This window comes from Musca vetustissima, unplaced genomic scaffold, assembly GCF_032173495.1.
Source record: "Musca vetustissima isolate MV318-11 ecotype Yass unplaced genomic scaffold, APGP_CSIRO_Mvet_v1 utg71526, whole genome shotgun sequence".
NCBI lineage: Eukaryota > Metazoa > Arthropoda > Insecta > Diptera > Muscidae > Musca > Musca vetustissima.
In genome coordinates, this window is record NW_026875661.1 from 1 (window position 1) to 16,998 (window position 16,998).

The 16,998-nt window shown below is 34.8% G+C and overlaps 3 protein-coding genes across 4 annotated transcripts; 2 read left to right on the forward strand and 1 right to left on the reverse strand.

Moving 5' to 3' along the window:
* The first annotated feature begins 1,340 nt into the window (after positions 1–1,340).
* LOC133338189 (putative nuclease HARBI1) lies at positions 1,341–2,917 on the forward strand. Of its 2 annotated transcripts, none has more exons than XM_061546370.1 (5): positions 1,341–1,678; positions 1,740–2,059; positions 2,124–2,227; positions 2,292–2,439; positions 2,497–2,917. In XM_061546370.1, exons 1-5 carry the CDS (start codon positions 1,563–1,565, stop codon positions 2,880–2,882), a joined length of 1,074 nt encoding a protein of 357 aa, XP_061402354.1. In that variant the 5' UTR covers positions 1,341–1,562; the 3' UTR covers positions 2,883–2,917. The 2 variants fall into 2 exon arrangements, with proteins under 2 accessions (XP_061402354.1, XP_061402356.1); XM_061546372.1 differs by having other exon boundaries at positions 2,139–2,227.
* Positions 2,918–3,056: 139 nt separating this feature from the next.
* Positions 3,057–4,053, reverse strand: LOC133338190 (uncharacterized). Its single transcript, XM_061546373.1, has 3 exons — positions 3,933–4,053; positions 3,672–3,870; positions 3,057–3,617 (listed from the first exon to the last, which is right to left on the reverse strand). The coding sequence occupies exons 1-3, from the start codon at positions 4,010–4,012 to the stop codon at positions 3,057–3,059; spliced, it is 840 nt and encodes a 279-aa protein (XP_061402357.1). The 5' UTR covers positions 4,013–4,053.
* A 10,794-nt stretch (positions 4,054–14,847) lies between these two features.
* LOC133338188 (dnaJ homolog subfamily C member 2) lies at positions 14,848–16,829 on the forward strand. Its single transcript, XM_061546369.1, has 3 exons — positions 14,848–15,089; positions 15,150–15,295; positions 15,353–16,829. Exons 1-3 carry the CDS (start codon positions 14,848–14,850, stop codon positions 16,819–16,821), a joined length of 1,857 nt encoding a protein of 618 aa, XP_061402353.1. The 3' UTR covers positions 16,822–16,829.
* Positions 16,830–16,998: the final 169 nt, after the last annotated feature.

Genomic DNA, 16,998 nt, shown 5'->3' on the forward strand with positions numbered 1-16,998 from the left:
GTTTGGTGCTAATGGCGTATCCAGGAGAGAATCACCCATTGCTGGACCGTATGAAAATCGAAACCTTTGTGAATGGCATACGTGACCCTGAGATTAAATGTGCAACATATGCGTCACAAAAAGCGTCGTTTGCCGAAACTGTGTCGTTTGCTCTTGCCCAAGAGACTGCAAGAATGATTATTAAGCCCCAGACCCACAAGATTAGCCAACTGGAGACCGAATGTTGCGAACACAAATCTCTCGTTAACTGGATCAAGGACGCCATGAGGCGGGTAATAGAAGAAACAAAGTTTGTAGGGATGACTAAGCACAGGGTTAGATGCTACAACTGCGATAAAGCAGGTCATATTGCGCGCGAATGCAGAGCTAAGCGCAAACGATCCAGGTCATCGTCACCACCTCCAACGAAAGATGGTAGAAGAATGGCTCAACAGTCCACCAATGAGTCACCGTTAAACAGAATCGAGCACAGAGAAGGCGGAAAACACGGCAATGCGGATGCCCTGTCTCGTCGGCCATGCAAGGTAGAATGCAGGCACTACTCAAAGGCTGAGTGCAAAGAGAATATCGTGGATGTCCGACGATTGCAGTTTGAGTCGGGTGAAGATTGGTCGACGGAACAACGAAGAGATCCCATTCTGGCCAAAATAATTTCGGCCATAGAAACGGGCAAGCGACCTAGTCGGAAAGAAATTACCTCCGAAGGCCCTCTTTTAAAATCCTATTGGGCCCTGTGGGACAGTCTACTTAGAAAAGATGGTTGCCTATATCGCAAATGGGAAAGTGAGGACGGTAAATCTCACCGGAACTTGATCGTCGTCCCAGACTCCAAAATAAGAGATGTCTTGTCGGAGTTTCACGATGGGCCAAGTGGAGGACATCTTGGCATAGCAAAGACCGCTGAAAAGGTAAAGCAGAGATTCTACTGGGTCGGCGACTCTGGGAACCGGTATGTCTTAGTGGTCATGGATTACTTCAGTAAATGGCCAGAGGTTTATGCTATCCCAAATCAAGAAGCCAGGACAATTGTGGATGTGTTCAGCAAAAATTGGATTTGTCGCTATGGTGTTCCATCTGAGGTTCATTCCGATCAAGGTAGGAATTTTGAATCAGCGATCTTCAAGGAAATGTGTGACTCCTACGGAATCAAGAAAACCAGAACGACGCCCCTACATCCACAATCAGATGGCATGGTGGAAAGATTCAATCGCACCCTTGAAGAACATCTACGGAAAGTGGTGGACAGTGGCCAACGAGACTGGGATGAGCATATTCCAAAGTTTTTATTGGCTTATAGATCGGCCATTCATGATTCCACATCCCGGACTCCAGCCAAAGTTCTGGGGCCTAATGCTCGTACTCGATATAGAGTGAGATCTTGTTCGAAGTTAAATTACGATCCGTAGTTACTAATTGAATGATACGACTCGAATGGAATTATTCAAAAATTTATCGATTATTGTCAAAAAATAATCGAAATACCCACAATCGAAACATATGTTTTCATCCAAAAAAAGTAAACAAAACAATTGTTTGCCGCTTCATTAAAAGTTGAAAAAAATATGGATACGTGTTTTTTTGTATTATCCTCTTCGGAAGATGAGGACGGTAATAATATAAAAATAATAAGAAGACAAATTCGAGAACGTAGTGACCCCTTATCATTGTCAGAAAATGCGTAAGTATAATAAGAAAATGCATGCAAGTGTGGTGTTTATAATTTTTGCAATTCATTGCAGATTCCGTCAACGATTTAGATTGACAAAAGAAGCTTTTCGATATGTGTTATCTAGACTAGATTTCTCCGGACATATGTCATCGTCCATTCCGGCAGTTCTACAATTGGCATCAACTTTATCACTCTTGGCCAGTGGAAGTTTTCAGCACACTGTGGGTAATGATTTTCTGATTGGAATGAGCCAAAGCGCAACCTGCAGGGTTGTCCAGCGAGTCGCAAAAGAAATGGAACTAAAACTTTGTCCAGAACACATCAAATTTTCACCAGACCAGTCGGCTTTGTGTATGGAACATTTCTGTACAAAGTTTCGGATTCCTGGAGGTAAGAATATATTGACTTTTTCGATTCTAAAATAAAATAATATATGCATTTTTACATTTTTTAGTAATTGGATGTGTAGATGGAACACATTTTGGATTGCAGAAACCCACCGAAAACGAACACATGTTCTTCAACCGAAAGGGATACCATAGTCTAAATTCCATGATTGTAAGTTTTAATTAAATTTATTTTCATTACATATTAATATAGAAATCTTATTTAATTCACGCAGATCTGTGATCACCAACACATAATTACAGCGATACTTTCAAAATATGGAGGGGCAGCACACGATTCCTTCGTTTGGAAGCATTCCGACGAAAGGCGATTGTTGGAACAAATGTACACAAACAACAGCTTCAAAAACGGGTGGCTTTTAGGTATGTTTTCTGATTCATGCTTTAGTTAATGATATACACATATGTTTTGCTATGCAGGAGACTCAGGGTATCCTCTGGAGCCGTGGTGTATTACACCGTATAGGAATCCTGCCGATGGGTCACATGAATCAAAATTTAATGAGGTCCACTCATCAGCCAGATGTATTGTAGAGAGAACCATTGGTATACTGAAGGCCAGATGGAAAATTCTTTGCCATGACAAAAGAAGTAGATATTCCCCTGTAAAAATGGCGTTATTCGGAAATGTATGTGCTGCCCTGCACAACATTTGTATCAAATTTAAAGTGCCTATGTATACCGAAAAGGATTTTAATATCGAATCAGTCACAATGGAAGTGGAAACATCTAACCATACACAACCCAATAAGATTGGTGAAAAAATACGAAACCAAATAAAAACATCTTTGTACCAATCTATGTAAAAATAAATATTTTATTAAAAAAAAATCAACAAAAACAAAACTAATTCAATTAATACATTCTAGTGTAATTATAAATAAACAAAGCTATTCATTTCATTATTTTATGGTAAGGTACATGGGTTACTAGAAAAGTCCATAGTAATATACAGGTACAAATAAACAATTTTTTTTTTCTTACAAATCGGCCTTTTGTTTCAGCAAATTCAATTCCAACGTTTTAATCTCAAGCTCGACCTTATTTATAGCCATATTTGACTTATGCTCTTCTTCCTTTATTTTTAAAGATCTTTCTTTCAATTTATATGTTTCCTCTTTAATTTTGAGGGACTTTCTTTTACAATCCATTAGAGTATCCCAAAACAACTTCCTTTCGCGCATCCCTTCATCGTGTTTTTCTATATTCTCTTTTAAAAGATCCATCTTGGAGGCTGATTTGGTACGACGTTGAGTAGATGAAGGCACAGTGGAACCAATGCTGCAGTCCATATCATTTTCTACATCCATCAGTTCTTCCTCGTCGTTTTCCTTCCTATCCACTTCCATTCCTTTTTTTGCACCAAAACTTTGGACTGAAGAAAGCCCCTCTACAGCCGCTGATAATCCTGCTGCTTCCAGTATCAGCTCTTCTGATTGGGTGAGGAGTTTTTCTTCATATGGGCCTCCACCTGTCTGATTCTTTGATGCCTTGTTAAAAGATAATTTCTTCTTAACTTGTTGTTTTTGGTCTGCATAAACCTTGGAAAGGAAAACTGTGAAACATAATTTTTCATACCACTTTTCAATATATACCTTTCGCCACAAGGTGACATTCTTTACGGGTGGTCCTGCTCCATTTAATTTGGTTGTTAACTGCTCCCACAAACGATTGGATGACGCTCTACCTTCTGGACAATTCGAAATTTTTCCTTTGGCAAGTCCCGGGTGGTCAGACATAAAATCTGCCATAATTGCCTTTTGCTTAAAATTTATTTTGTTGCAATTCGTGCTCCTGTGAAATAAAAGGCTGAATTATTATATTTTATTTATATAATTACATTTTTTAATACTTACATTTCGTTTTTCTTCTGTTTTGTTTTGGTCTCGACAGGTAGAATGTGGCGGGCAAAAACTCGAATAGTTTTATTCGACATATCGATAAATTTTATTCGATCACGGATACGGTAATCCAAAAATTCAAAACCTGCGTGAAGTTAGCGATATCGCTAACTTTCGATAACACAATTTTTATCGAAATTACAGGGTGACACAGAACATCACAATTTCACGTTTAATACTATTTTTATCAACAGTGCTTTCCAACAGAGATAGCGCAGAATATTATAAATTAATAATTTTTTAAAATTATTAATGAAAATGTTAACATAATTCATTAGTAATGAAAACTAATAAAAATACGAAGATTTTGAAACATATTTTATTATAATCTAAAACTAAAGTATTACTAAGTCACAAACATTTTAATCCAGTGAATCAGGAGAGATGTCCGCCTCTGGAAGCCTCCCTATACAAACCTCGAACAAAGTGATGGTACCAAATGAAAGAGGGAGTCTCTACGAGTATTTTGGTATCCACCATATGTTCAGATTCAGTTTTTTGTGCAACATTTGTTCAAATTCAGTTTTTTGTAGAACAAAGTTGTTGAATTTCTAATTTCCAACTGGTGGTCAGGACACAAAAATGGCTCTGGAAGCCTCCCTATACAAACCTCGAACATAGTGATGGTACCAAATGAAAGAGGGAGTCTATACGAGTATTTTGGTATCCACCATATGTTCAAATTCAGTTTTTTGTAGAACAAAGTTGCTGAATTTCTGATTTCCAACTGATGGTCATTACACAAAAATGGCTCTGGAAGCGTCCCTACACAAACCTCGAACATAGTGAAGGTACCAAATGAAAGAGGGAGTCTCTACGAGTATTCTGGTATCCAACATATGTTCAAATTCAGTTTTTTGCAGAACAAAGTTGCTGAATTTCTGATTTCCAACTGATGGTCAGAACATCAAAATGGCTCTGGAAGCCTCCGTATACAAACCTCGAACATAGTGATGGCACCAAATGAAAGAGGGAGTCTATACGAGTATTTTGGTATCCACCATATGTTCAAATTCAGTTTTTTTGTAGAACAAAGTTGCTGAATTTCTGATTTCCAACTGGTGGTCAGGGAAAAAACTTGCTCTGGAAGTCTCCCTATTCAAACCTCAAACATAGTGATGATAACAAAAATAAAGAGGTCAGAAATTTTCAAAATGTAAAATAATATACATTACTTTGCACTTTTTGCCATATAACACAATTCACCCATGCATTTTAAAGGGGAAACTTTCATTAAAATTTTAAAACTGAATATTAGCAAATTAAATTTATGAAAAAAATTGGAATCATATGTCAGCATAAGACTACCTTGCGTAATTATGCCATGGATTTAGCATAACTTAAACCACTTTGTAAACATAATAAAATTAATTTTAAAATTAAATCACATTTTAATGCTTAGGTTTAAACTACAATTCAAATTGAAAGAGAATTGCAGTATTTTTGCGATGGAAGCCATGGCCCAAATATCAGGCAATTCAGGTTAATTTCTGAAAATGTACAAAAAGGTTTTCTGTGGTGATTTCATATTAACAAGTAATAAGTAGGGGAGATGGGGCACCTCTGAACACTTTTTTCTTTGAAGCCTCATAAAATTTTTTATGTTATAATTTTTGGTTTCTTATAAGTTTTAACTAAGAGGTACATATGTAACCTTCAAAATGAATATACATATGACATACTTTAAGCTTGATATACATATTTTATTACTGTTTTAATGGACGAAGTCAATGTGTTCAAAACTGCCCCCAGGGGGGCACCTTTAAACACAGCTCGGTATTTTTGAACGGCATGTTTTTTTACAGTGTTTATGTTCAAATATATATGTATTGTATTCATATATTGGTCTGTTCCCGTACTGCAAGAATCTACTCGATTTTAATATTTTCTTCGATGTCATAAAGGAAAAAAGTGTTATCGGAGTAAAAAATAGTAGATTCTTGCAGTACGGGAAAAGATCATATATCAGAAATATATTAATTTATTAAAAAATATATACAAAAATATTCGATAATTAAATAGTTCTGATCAAAATTTATTAAAACATAAAATGATATAAAAACAAAAATTTATATAGTGCAAAATACATCTAATTTCGTAATCTTATCCCATTTGAAATTTTTGAGAAATCGAAGCCAAAAATCAAAAACTCCGTTTTTTACTGGAGTTTAGTGGATATGTTCAAAGGTGCCCCACCCGTGGTATTTTACGAAAAATTTATAATAACTTTTTTTGTAGTAAATATATATGAAAGAAAATATATTAGATATGTTTGAAATGATTGTTGGAATGCAAAAAAATTGTTTATCGAAAGAAAACTATCACTGCATTCTTCCTGCGCCCTTACAACCAAAAAATGAAACGTTTACAATTGCAGTGCGAAAACATAGTCACTCATGTAGATTTTCATGAGCAACAAACAATTTTTGTAATTTATTTTTCTTCCTTTTTAAATCTTCAAATATATACACCTAAGTCTGTTTTTACACGGTAGATTGGTTCCAGAAGAAGCCGTGTAAAAAAGGGAATTCCCCTAAATTAGTGCTATATCCGTAGAACCCGATATAACCGGGTACCCGTACCCGAACATCCGGGTCAAATAACCGGGCAACCAGGTAATATATATATATATATATATATATATATATTTCTGATATATGGTCTGTTCCCGTACTGCAAGAATCTACTATTTTTTACTCCGATAACACTTTTTTCCTTATGATATCGAAGAAAATATTAAAATCGAGTAGATTCTTGCAGTACGGGAACAGACCAATATATGAATACAATACATATATATTTGAACATAAACACTGTAAAAAACCATGCCGTTCAAAAATACCGAGCTGTGTTTAAAGGTGCCCCCTGGGCATATGTATATTCATTTTGAAGGTTACATATGTACCTCTTAGTTAAAACTTATAAGAAACCAAAAATTATAACATAAAAAATTTTATGAGGCTTCAAAGAAAAAAGTGTTCAGAGGTGCCCCCTCTCCCCTACTTATTACTTGTTAATATGAAATCACCACAGAAAACCTTTTTGTACATTTTCAGAAATTAACCTGAATTGCCTGATATTTGGGCCATGGCTTCCATCGCAAAAATACTGCAATTCTCTTTCAATTTGAATTGTAGTTTAAACCTAAGCATTCAAATGTGATTTAATTTTAAAATTAATTTTATTATGTTTACAAAGTGATTTAAGTTATGCTAAATCCATGGCATAATTACGCAAGGTAGTCTCATGCTGACATATGATTCCAATTTTTTTCATAAATTTAATTTGCTAATATTCAGTTTTTAAATTTTAATGAAAGTTTCCCCTTTAAAATGCATGGGTGAATTGTGTTATATGGCAAAAAGTGCAAAGTAATGTATATTATTTTACATTTTGAAAATTTCTGATCTCTTTCATTTATTACCATCACTATGTTCGAGGTTTTAATAGGGAGACTTCTAGAGCAAGTTTTTTGTCCTGACCACCAGTTGGAAATCAGAAATTCAGCAACTTTGTTCTACAAAAAACTGCATTTGAATATATGGTGGATACCAGAATACTCGTAGAGACTCCCTCTTTCGTTTGATACCCTTACTTTGTTCGAGGTTTGTATAGGGACGCTTCCAGAGCCATTTTGGTGTCCTGACCACCAGTTGGAAATCAGAAATTCAGCAACTTTGTTCTGCAAAAAACTGAATTTGAACATATGGTGGATACCAGAATACCAGGCTTCCAGAGCCAGTTTGGTGTCCTCACCACCAGTAGGAAAAAACTGAATTTGAACATATAGTGTATACCAAAATACTCGTATAGACTCCCTATTTCATTTGGTACCATCACTATGTTCGAGGTTTGTTTAGGGAGGCTTCCAGAGCCATTTTGGTGTCCTGACCACCAGTTGGAAATCAGAAATTCAGCAACTTTGTTCTACAAAAAACTGAATCTGAACATATGGTGAATACCAAATTACTCGTAGAGACTCCCTCTTTCGGTTGATACCCTTACTTTGTTCGAGGTTTGTATACGGAGGCTTCCAGAGCCATTTTGGTGTCCTGACCACCAGTTGGAAATCAGAAATTCAGCAACTTTGTTCTACAAAAAACTGAATTTGAACATATGGTGGATACCAAAATACTCCTATAGACTCCCTCTTTCATTTGGTGCCATCACTATGTTCGAGGTTTGTATACGGAGGCTTCCAGAGCCATTTTGATGTTCTGACCATCAGTTGGAAATCAGAAATTCAGCAACTTTGTTCTACAAAAAACTGAATTTGAACATATGGTGGATACCAGAATACCAGGCTTCCAGAGCCAGTTTGGTGTCCTGACCACCAGTTGGAAATCAGAAATTCAGCAACTTTGTTCTACAAAAAACTAAATCTGAACATATGGTGAATACCAAAATACTCGTAGAGACTCCCTCTTTCGTTTGATACCCTTACTTTGTTCGAGGTTTGTATACGGAGGCTTCCAGAGCCATTTTGGTGTCCTGACCACTAGTTGGAAATCAGAAAATCAACAACTTTGTTCTACAAAAAACTGAATTTGAACATATGGTGGATACCAGAATACTCGTAGAGACTCCCTCTTTCATTTGGTACCATCACTATGTTCGAGGTTTGTATAGGGAGGCTTCCAGAGCCAGTTTGGTGTCCTGACCACCAGTTGGAAATCAGAAATTCAGCAACTTTTGTATAGGGACGCTTCCAGAGCCATTTTTGTGTCCTGACCACCAGTTGGAAATCAGAAATTCAGCAACTTTGTTCTACAAAAAACTGAATTTGAACAAATTGTGCATACCAAAATACTCGTAGAGACTCCCTCTTTCATTTGATACCATCACTATGTTGATCCAGTGAATCTCTCCTGATTCACTGGATCAAAATGTTTGTGATTTAGTAATACTTTAGTTTTAGATTATAATAAAATATGTTTCAACATTTTCGTATTGTTTATTATTTTTCATTACTAATGAATTATGTTAACATTTTTATTAAAAATTTTAAAAAATTATTATTTTATAATATTCTGCGCTATCTCTGTTGGAAATCACTGTTGATAAAAATAGTATTAAATGTGAAATTGTGATGTCACCCTGTAATTTCGATAAAAAAAATTTTTATCGAAAGTTAGCGATGTCGCTAAAGTGGGTCACACACCTCAAACATGTGCGTTCCATCGGTGTGAAGCTCCTAGCCCACACACGTCAAACGGATGCATTCAACTTCATTTCATATTTATTTTTGAAGCGTGAAGATGGACCGCGATGGTGCTGACGGAAAAAAGATGAAGTATTTTTATTTAATATAAATGTATTAAATACTTTTATTTTTTCAGGAAAAAACATTTTATTTGCCACACAGTAGAATATGTGTAAAAACATCAAAAAATCTTCCAAATACATATGTATTGCATTTGTCCGCTGATCCGCACTCCACGAAATTTCTCAACAAATGAGAAAATATCCACACACCAGGCCACAGACGTCAAACATGTGCACAACGAACAAAGTTGCTGAATTTCTGATTTCCAACTGGTGGTCAGGGAAAAAACTTGCTCTGGAAGTCTCCCTATTCAAACCTCAAACATAGTGATGATAACAAAAATAAAGAGGTCAGAAATTTTCAAAATGTAAAATAATATACATTACTTTGCACTTTTTGCCATATAACACAATTCACCCATGCATTTTAAAGGGGAAACTTTCATTAAAATTTTAAAACTGAATATTAGCAAATTAAATTTATGAAAAAAATTGGAATCATATGTCAGCATAAGACTACCTTGCGTAATTATGCCATGGATTTAGCATAACTTAAACCACTTTGTAAACATAATAAAATTAATTTTAAAATTAAATCACATTTTAATGCTTAGGTTTAAACTCCAATTCAAATTGAAAGAGAATTGCAGTATTTTTGCGATGGAAGCCATGGCCCAAATATCAGGCAATTCAGGTTAATTTCTGAAAATGTACAAAAAGGTTTTCTGTGGTGATTTCATATTAACAAGTAATAAGTAGGGGAGAGGGGGGCACCTCTGAACACTTTTTTCTTTGAAGCCTCAATAATTTTTTATGTTATAATTTTTGGTTCCTGTAAGTTTTAACTAAGAGGTACATATGTAACCTTCAAAATGAATATACATATGACATACTTTAAGCTTGATATACATATTTTATTACTGTTTTAATGGACGAAGTCAATGTGTTCAAAACTGCCCCCAGGGGGGCACCTTTAAACACAGCTCGGTATTTTTGAACGGCATGTTTTTTTACAGTGTTTATGTTCAAATATATATGTATTGTATTCATATATTGGTCTGTTCCCGTACTGCAAGAATCTACTCGATTTTAATATTTTCTTCGATGTCATAAAGGAAAAAAGTGTTATCGGAGTAAAAAATAGTAGATTCTTGCAGTACGGGAAAAGATCATATATCAGAAATATATTAATTTATTAAAAAATATATACAAAAATATTCGATAATTAAATAGTTCTGATCAAAATTTATTAAAACATAAAATGATATAAAAACAAAAATTTATATAGTGCAAAATACATCTAATTTCGTAATCTTATTATCCCATTTGAAATTTTTGAGAAATCGAAGCCAAATATCAAAAACTCCGTTTTTTACTGGAGTTTAGTGGATATGTTCAAAGGTGCCCCACCCATGGTATTTTACGAAAAATTTATAATAACTTTTTTTGTAGTAAATATATATGAAAGAAAATATATTAGATATGTTTGAAATGATTGTTGGAATGCAAAAAAATTGTTTATCGAAAGAAAACTATCACTGCATTCTTCCTGCGCCCTTACAACCAAAAAATGAAACGTTTACAATTGCAGTGCGAAAACATAGTCACTCATGTAGATTTTCATGAGCAACAAACAATTTTTGTAATTTATTTTTCTTCCTTTTTAAATCTTCAAATATATACACCTAAGTCTGTTTTTACACGGTAGATTGGTTCCAGAAGAAGCCGTGTAAAAAAGGGAATTCCCCTAAATTAGTGCTATATCCGTAGAACCCGATATAACCGGGTACCCGTACCCGAACATCCGGGTCAAATAACCGGGCAACCAGGTAATATATATATATATATAAATATATTTCTGATATATGGTCTGTTCCCGTACTGCAAGAATCTACTATTTTTTACTCCGATAACACTTTTTTCCTTATGATATCGAAGAAAATATTAAAATCGAGTAGATTCTTGCAGTACGGGAACAGACCAATATATGAATACAATACATATATATTTGAACATAAACACTGTAAAAAAACATGCCGTTCAAAAATACCGAGCTGTGTTTAAAGGTGCCCCCTGGGCATATGTATATTCATTTTGAAGGTTACATATGTACCTCTTAGTTAAAACTTATAAGAAACCAAAAATTATAACATAAAAATTTTATGAGGCTTCAAAGAAAAAAGTGTTCAGAGGTGCCCCCTCTCCCCTACTTATTACTTGTTAATATGAAATCACCACAGAAAACCTTTTTGTACATTTTCAGAAATTAACCTGAATTGCCTGATATTTGGGCCATGGCTTCCATCGCAAAAATACTGCAATTCTCTTTCAATTTGAATTGTAGTTTAAACCTAAGCATTCAAATGTGATTTAATTTTAAAATTAATTTTATTATGTTTACAAAGTGATTTAAGTTATGCTAAATCCATGGCATAATTACGCAAGGTAGTCTCATGCTGACATATGATTCCAATTTTTTTCATAAATTTAATTTGCTAATATTCAGTTTTTAAATTTTAATGAAAGTTTCCCCCTTTAAAATGCATGGGTGAATTGTGTTATATGGCAAAAAGTGCAAAGTAATGTATATTATTTTACATTTTGAAAATTTCTGATCTCTTTCATTTATTACCATCACTATGTTCGAGGTTTTAATAGGGAGACTTCTAGAGCAAGTTTTTTGTCCTGACCACCAGTTGGAAATCAGAAATTCAGCAACTTTGTTCTACAAAAAACTGAATCTGAACATATGGTGAATACCAAAATACTCGTAGAGACTCCCTCTTTCGTTTGATACCCTTACTTTGTTCGAGGTTTGTATACGGAGGCTTCCAGAGCCATTTTGGTGTCCTGACCACCAGTTGGAAATCAGAAATTCAGCAACTTTGTTTTGCAAAAAACTGAATTTGAACATATGGTGGATACCAGAATACCAGGCTTCCAGAGCCAGTTTGGTGTCCTGACCACCAGTTGGAAATCAGAAATTCAGCAACTTTGTTCTACAAAAAACTAAATCTGAACATATGGTGAATACCAAAATACTCGTAGAGACTCCCTCTTTCGTTTGATACCCTTACTTTGTTCGAGGTTTGTATAGGGAGGCTTCCAGAGCCAGTTTGGTGTCCTGACCACCAGTTGGAAATCAGAAATTCAGCAACTTTTGTATAGGGACGCTTCCAGAGCCATTTTTGTGTCCTGACCACCAGTTGGAAATCAGAAATTCAGCAACTTTGTTCTACAAAAAACTGAATTTGAACAAATTGTGCATACCAAAATACTCGTAGAGACTCCCTCTTTCATTTGGTACCATCACTATGTTGATCCAGTGAATCTCTCCTAATTCACTGGATCAAAATGTTTGTGATTTAGTAATACTTTAGTTTTAGATTATAATAAAATATGTTTCAACATTTTCGTATTGTTTATTATTTTTCATTACTAATGAATTATGTTAACATTTTTATTAAAAATTTTAAAAAATTATTTTATAATATTCTGCGCTATCTCTGTTGGAAAGCACTGTTGATAAAAATAGTATTAAATGTGAAATTGTGATGTCACCCTGTAATTTCGATAAAAAAAAATTTTATCGAAAGTTAGCGATGTCGCTAAAGTGGGTCACACACCTCAAACATGTGCGTTCCATCGGTGTGAAGCTCCTAGCCCACACACGTCAAACGGATGCATTCAACTTCATTTCATATTTATTTTTGAAGCGTGAAGATGGACCGCGATGGTGCTGACGGAAAAAATATGAAGTATTTTTATTTAATATAAATGTATTAAATACTTTTATTTTTTCGGGAAAAAACATTTTTATTTGCCACACAGTAGAATATGTGTAAAAACATCAAAAAATCTTCCAAATACATATGTATTGCATTTGTCCGCTGATCCGCACTCCACGAAATTTCTCAACAAATGAGAAAATATCCACACACCAGGCCACAGACGTCAAACATGTGCGCGTCGCACAACGAAAAATTAAAATTTTTTAATTTCTTTCGATCGGTGTGCGCACCGGCAAATCGGTGTGAACACCGTACCACACACGTCAAACATTGCTTCGATTCACACCGATCGAACGCACATGTTTGACGTGTGTGGGCCACTTAACTTCACGCAGGTGGAGCTCTTTAGGGGTTTCAATACAAAAAATCGCATAATCGATTAGTGGAAAATCGACTTACGTATTCCTTCACATCAGTGATGAAAAATAAAAAAGGTGAAAAAGTAATAAAATAGTACTTTTTTCTATATCCAGTATAATGTTAATGTACTATAAAACGGCATTAATATTAGAACTTTTTGCCGGCTTAATCTACTTAATGAGGTTTTATTTGAAATATATATATATATAATGAAATATAAGTAATGTAAACGTACTATTAAGTAGGGAAATTGTCCCATATCTAAGAAGGATTGAAGGGCTAAGCAGAATGCTCGCGTTGTGCCATCCGATAACACAAACGCTCGAAGTTGTTGTGCGCTGCGCTTCGGAGTTAAATATATTTTAACTCTTTGCGTGCGTTAACGCGATAACAAAAAACGCTCAACGCGAACATTCTGCTTAGGCCTTGACTTCTATAAAATAAGTACATATTTGTAATCAGGACTTCAACCCAACAAAATGTTTTAGAGCTTACATTTAATACGCAGCTATTAAAAATATATTTTTTGGGTTGCGTATGTCAAGACCTGATAATGGACGACACATATGAAAAGAAAAATATTAAAACTAAACTAATTTTACAAGTTTTGCAACTTTTTACTCGAAACCAGTTCCTGAACCCACAAAAGTGGTAAAATATTGAACCAATGTTAAGAGAACACAAAACGATATGGCGTTATCTTTGTAAAATGTTTACTCCAAAAATTTGTAAAAATGGTAAAAGGGAATGCCAACTTCTGATTGGCTGTTACGTTGATTTTGAAGTATTGCCATCTAAGTTTGGCATATTTACTAGATTTGTGTTTCCAAACTTTTCAATTATTTTGTACTCTGAGAGGAAGTTTGAAATATTTCCCTTTTACTAGCTTTACTATTAAAAAAGTACTGGAACACACCAGTACTTGGTTCTTTTATTATACGCTAATGAGAACCGAATGAAAAGAAATTTGTATTGAATTAAGAAGAAAACAAAATTATCTTCCACCTATATATATATAAACTGTTTAGATTTTTGGTTTTCATACATAATTTAAAATTTTTCTTAAAAATTTTGATATTTTATTGTTTAGAGGGCGAGTTAAGTTGAACAATGTACAAAAATCACTGTTCGCTCAGAAAATTTTGAATGGGGAACTAAGTAATTATTTCATAATTCAGTGTCGAACAATGAATAGAGAGCGAACATCGACCGTTTGTACATGCCATTCATTTGTTCGTCATTGGGAAACAATTTTATTAAAAAAAAGAATTTCTATGGAGAAATCTATGCTGGGTGAATGATTGCAGTTGTACTGAAAAGTACTTCGGTACTTTTTTTAGAACAAGGAACAAGAAATGGCATTGTACTGAATTTTCCATCCCTGCTTCAAATTACATGTGCTGCGGATATATTTAATATATTATTAGACAATCGCCCGTTTATAGCTTTAAAAAATGATAGATTTTGTGGAAGTTCTTTGTCCTTTCGGTACCTATCGTAGAAAAGTTGAAAAGGTCGGCGCTGCCTATCTGAATTCCAAGAAGAGACAACAAAATGATCACATCGAAAGAAGTGCATCTGAGGAAAAACTTTTAAACGATGAATTTGAGGTTGACATTAATTATCTCAAGTCTCTAGACCCAAAGGAATGGAAAAATCAGGACCACTATAAGGTTTTAGGGCTTGAAAAACTGAGGTAAGTGATTTGAAAAAAAAAAACAATTTACAGAGTATAAGTTAACACAAAATGTTACAGATTTAATGCCACAGATGATGATATACGTCGAGCCTACCGAAAGATGGTTTTACAGCATCATCCCGACAAACGCAAAGCAAAGGGCGAAGAGATAAAGACAGATGACGACTATTTTACATGTATAACAAAGGCTTATGAAACCCTAGGTATATTTAACACATTGATTGGAAATTTTTAATGTATACAATATACGTGCATTGTAGGTACGCCCAAAACGAGACGTTCATTTGATTCGGTGGACCCTGAATTTGACGACTCGTTGCCCACTCAATCGGAGATTGAAAGCAACTTCTTCGAGTCTTTCCAGAAATACTTTGAACTGAATGCGAGATGGAGTGAAAAAAAGAATGTCCCTTCCTTTGGCGACATGAATTCCACAAGAGAAGAGGTTGAGCGATTCTACAGTTTTTGGTATGATTTTAAGTCTTGGCGCGAGTTTAGTTACTTGGATGAAGAAGATAAAGAAAAGGGCCAGGATAGGGATGAGCGTCGATGGATTGAGAAAGAAAATAAAGCGGCACGTATAAAACGGAAGAAGGAAGAAATGATGAGAATTCGAGCTCTAGTGGATTTGGCATACAACAATGATAAACGCATTCAAAAATTTAAAAATGAAGAGAAGGAGAGAAAATTGGCCGCAAAACGTGCAAAAATGGATGCAGCACAGGCTCAAAAGGCAGAACAAGAGCGAGCTCTGCGAGAGGCACAGTTGGCGAAAGAACGCGCTGAAAAGGCTGAACAAAAACGAATAGAGCAAATAAGGATCGAAAGGGAACAAGCAAAAAAGGCTATTAAAAAGGAAAGGAAGCTACTTAGAGATAAAGCCAAAGAAAATAATTATTTCGGAAACAATGATAAAGATGTCCTTAAAAATATGGAAGGCGTAGAAAAGATATGCGAAACATTCTCACTGGCCGAATTGCAAGAATTAAACAAAAAAATGGAAAAATCAGCAAAGGACTCGTTTTTCGGAGCACTCAAAAAAGCGGATATGAAAATAAAAGCGGAACTTGAAGAGGTGAACCAAACACAAAACAAAGGCAAAAACAATACAAAATCGGAAACTGTTATTAAGGAAGTTAAAAAAACCGAGCTATGGAGTAACGAAAATGTGCAGCTGCTCATCAAGGCTGTGAACCTGTTTCCTGCGGGAACATCACAACGTTGGGATGTAATTGCATCGTTTATTAATCAGCATTCAACAGTGGAGGTTAATATAACAGCCCGAGATGTCCTCAACAAAGCAAAGGCATTGCAACACAGCGATTTCTCTAAAAATACTCTTAAAACACAAGCTAATGATACAGCTTTCGAAAATTTTGAAAAATCAAAGAAAGAAGTTGTGACGTCTTCCGACATCACTGTCAATACTGAAATATCGTCAGAAAGCGCCGGTAACAGTGAATCCAAAGAAAACCAATCTAATGGCAATATATCGAACTCCACAACCGTTAATTCGAAAACACAAAAGGCAACATCAAAGGCATGGACAAAGGAAGAACAAGCTTTATTAGAGCAAGCCATCAAGACCTACCCAATATCGACGCCAGACCGTTGGGATCGGATTGCAGAATGCATTCCCAACAGATCAAAAAAAGATTGTCTCCGGAGAGTAAAGGAATTAGTTGAACTTGTTAATTCTAAAAAAGAAGCTCAGCAGTTGGTGAAATGACTTTGAAATTATTCTGATGCTAAATATCTTAATTTTATTTAAATAAAATATTTGGTAATTAGAAGAACCACAATTTGTTTATTTACAAACTGCACTTCTTAATACATGTTTATTGTAAATAATTTTATTAATTTCAAAAAATATATATAATGTTGGTGTATATTCGACAACGTTTCC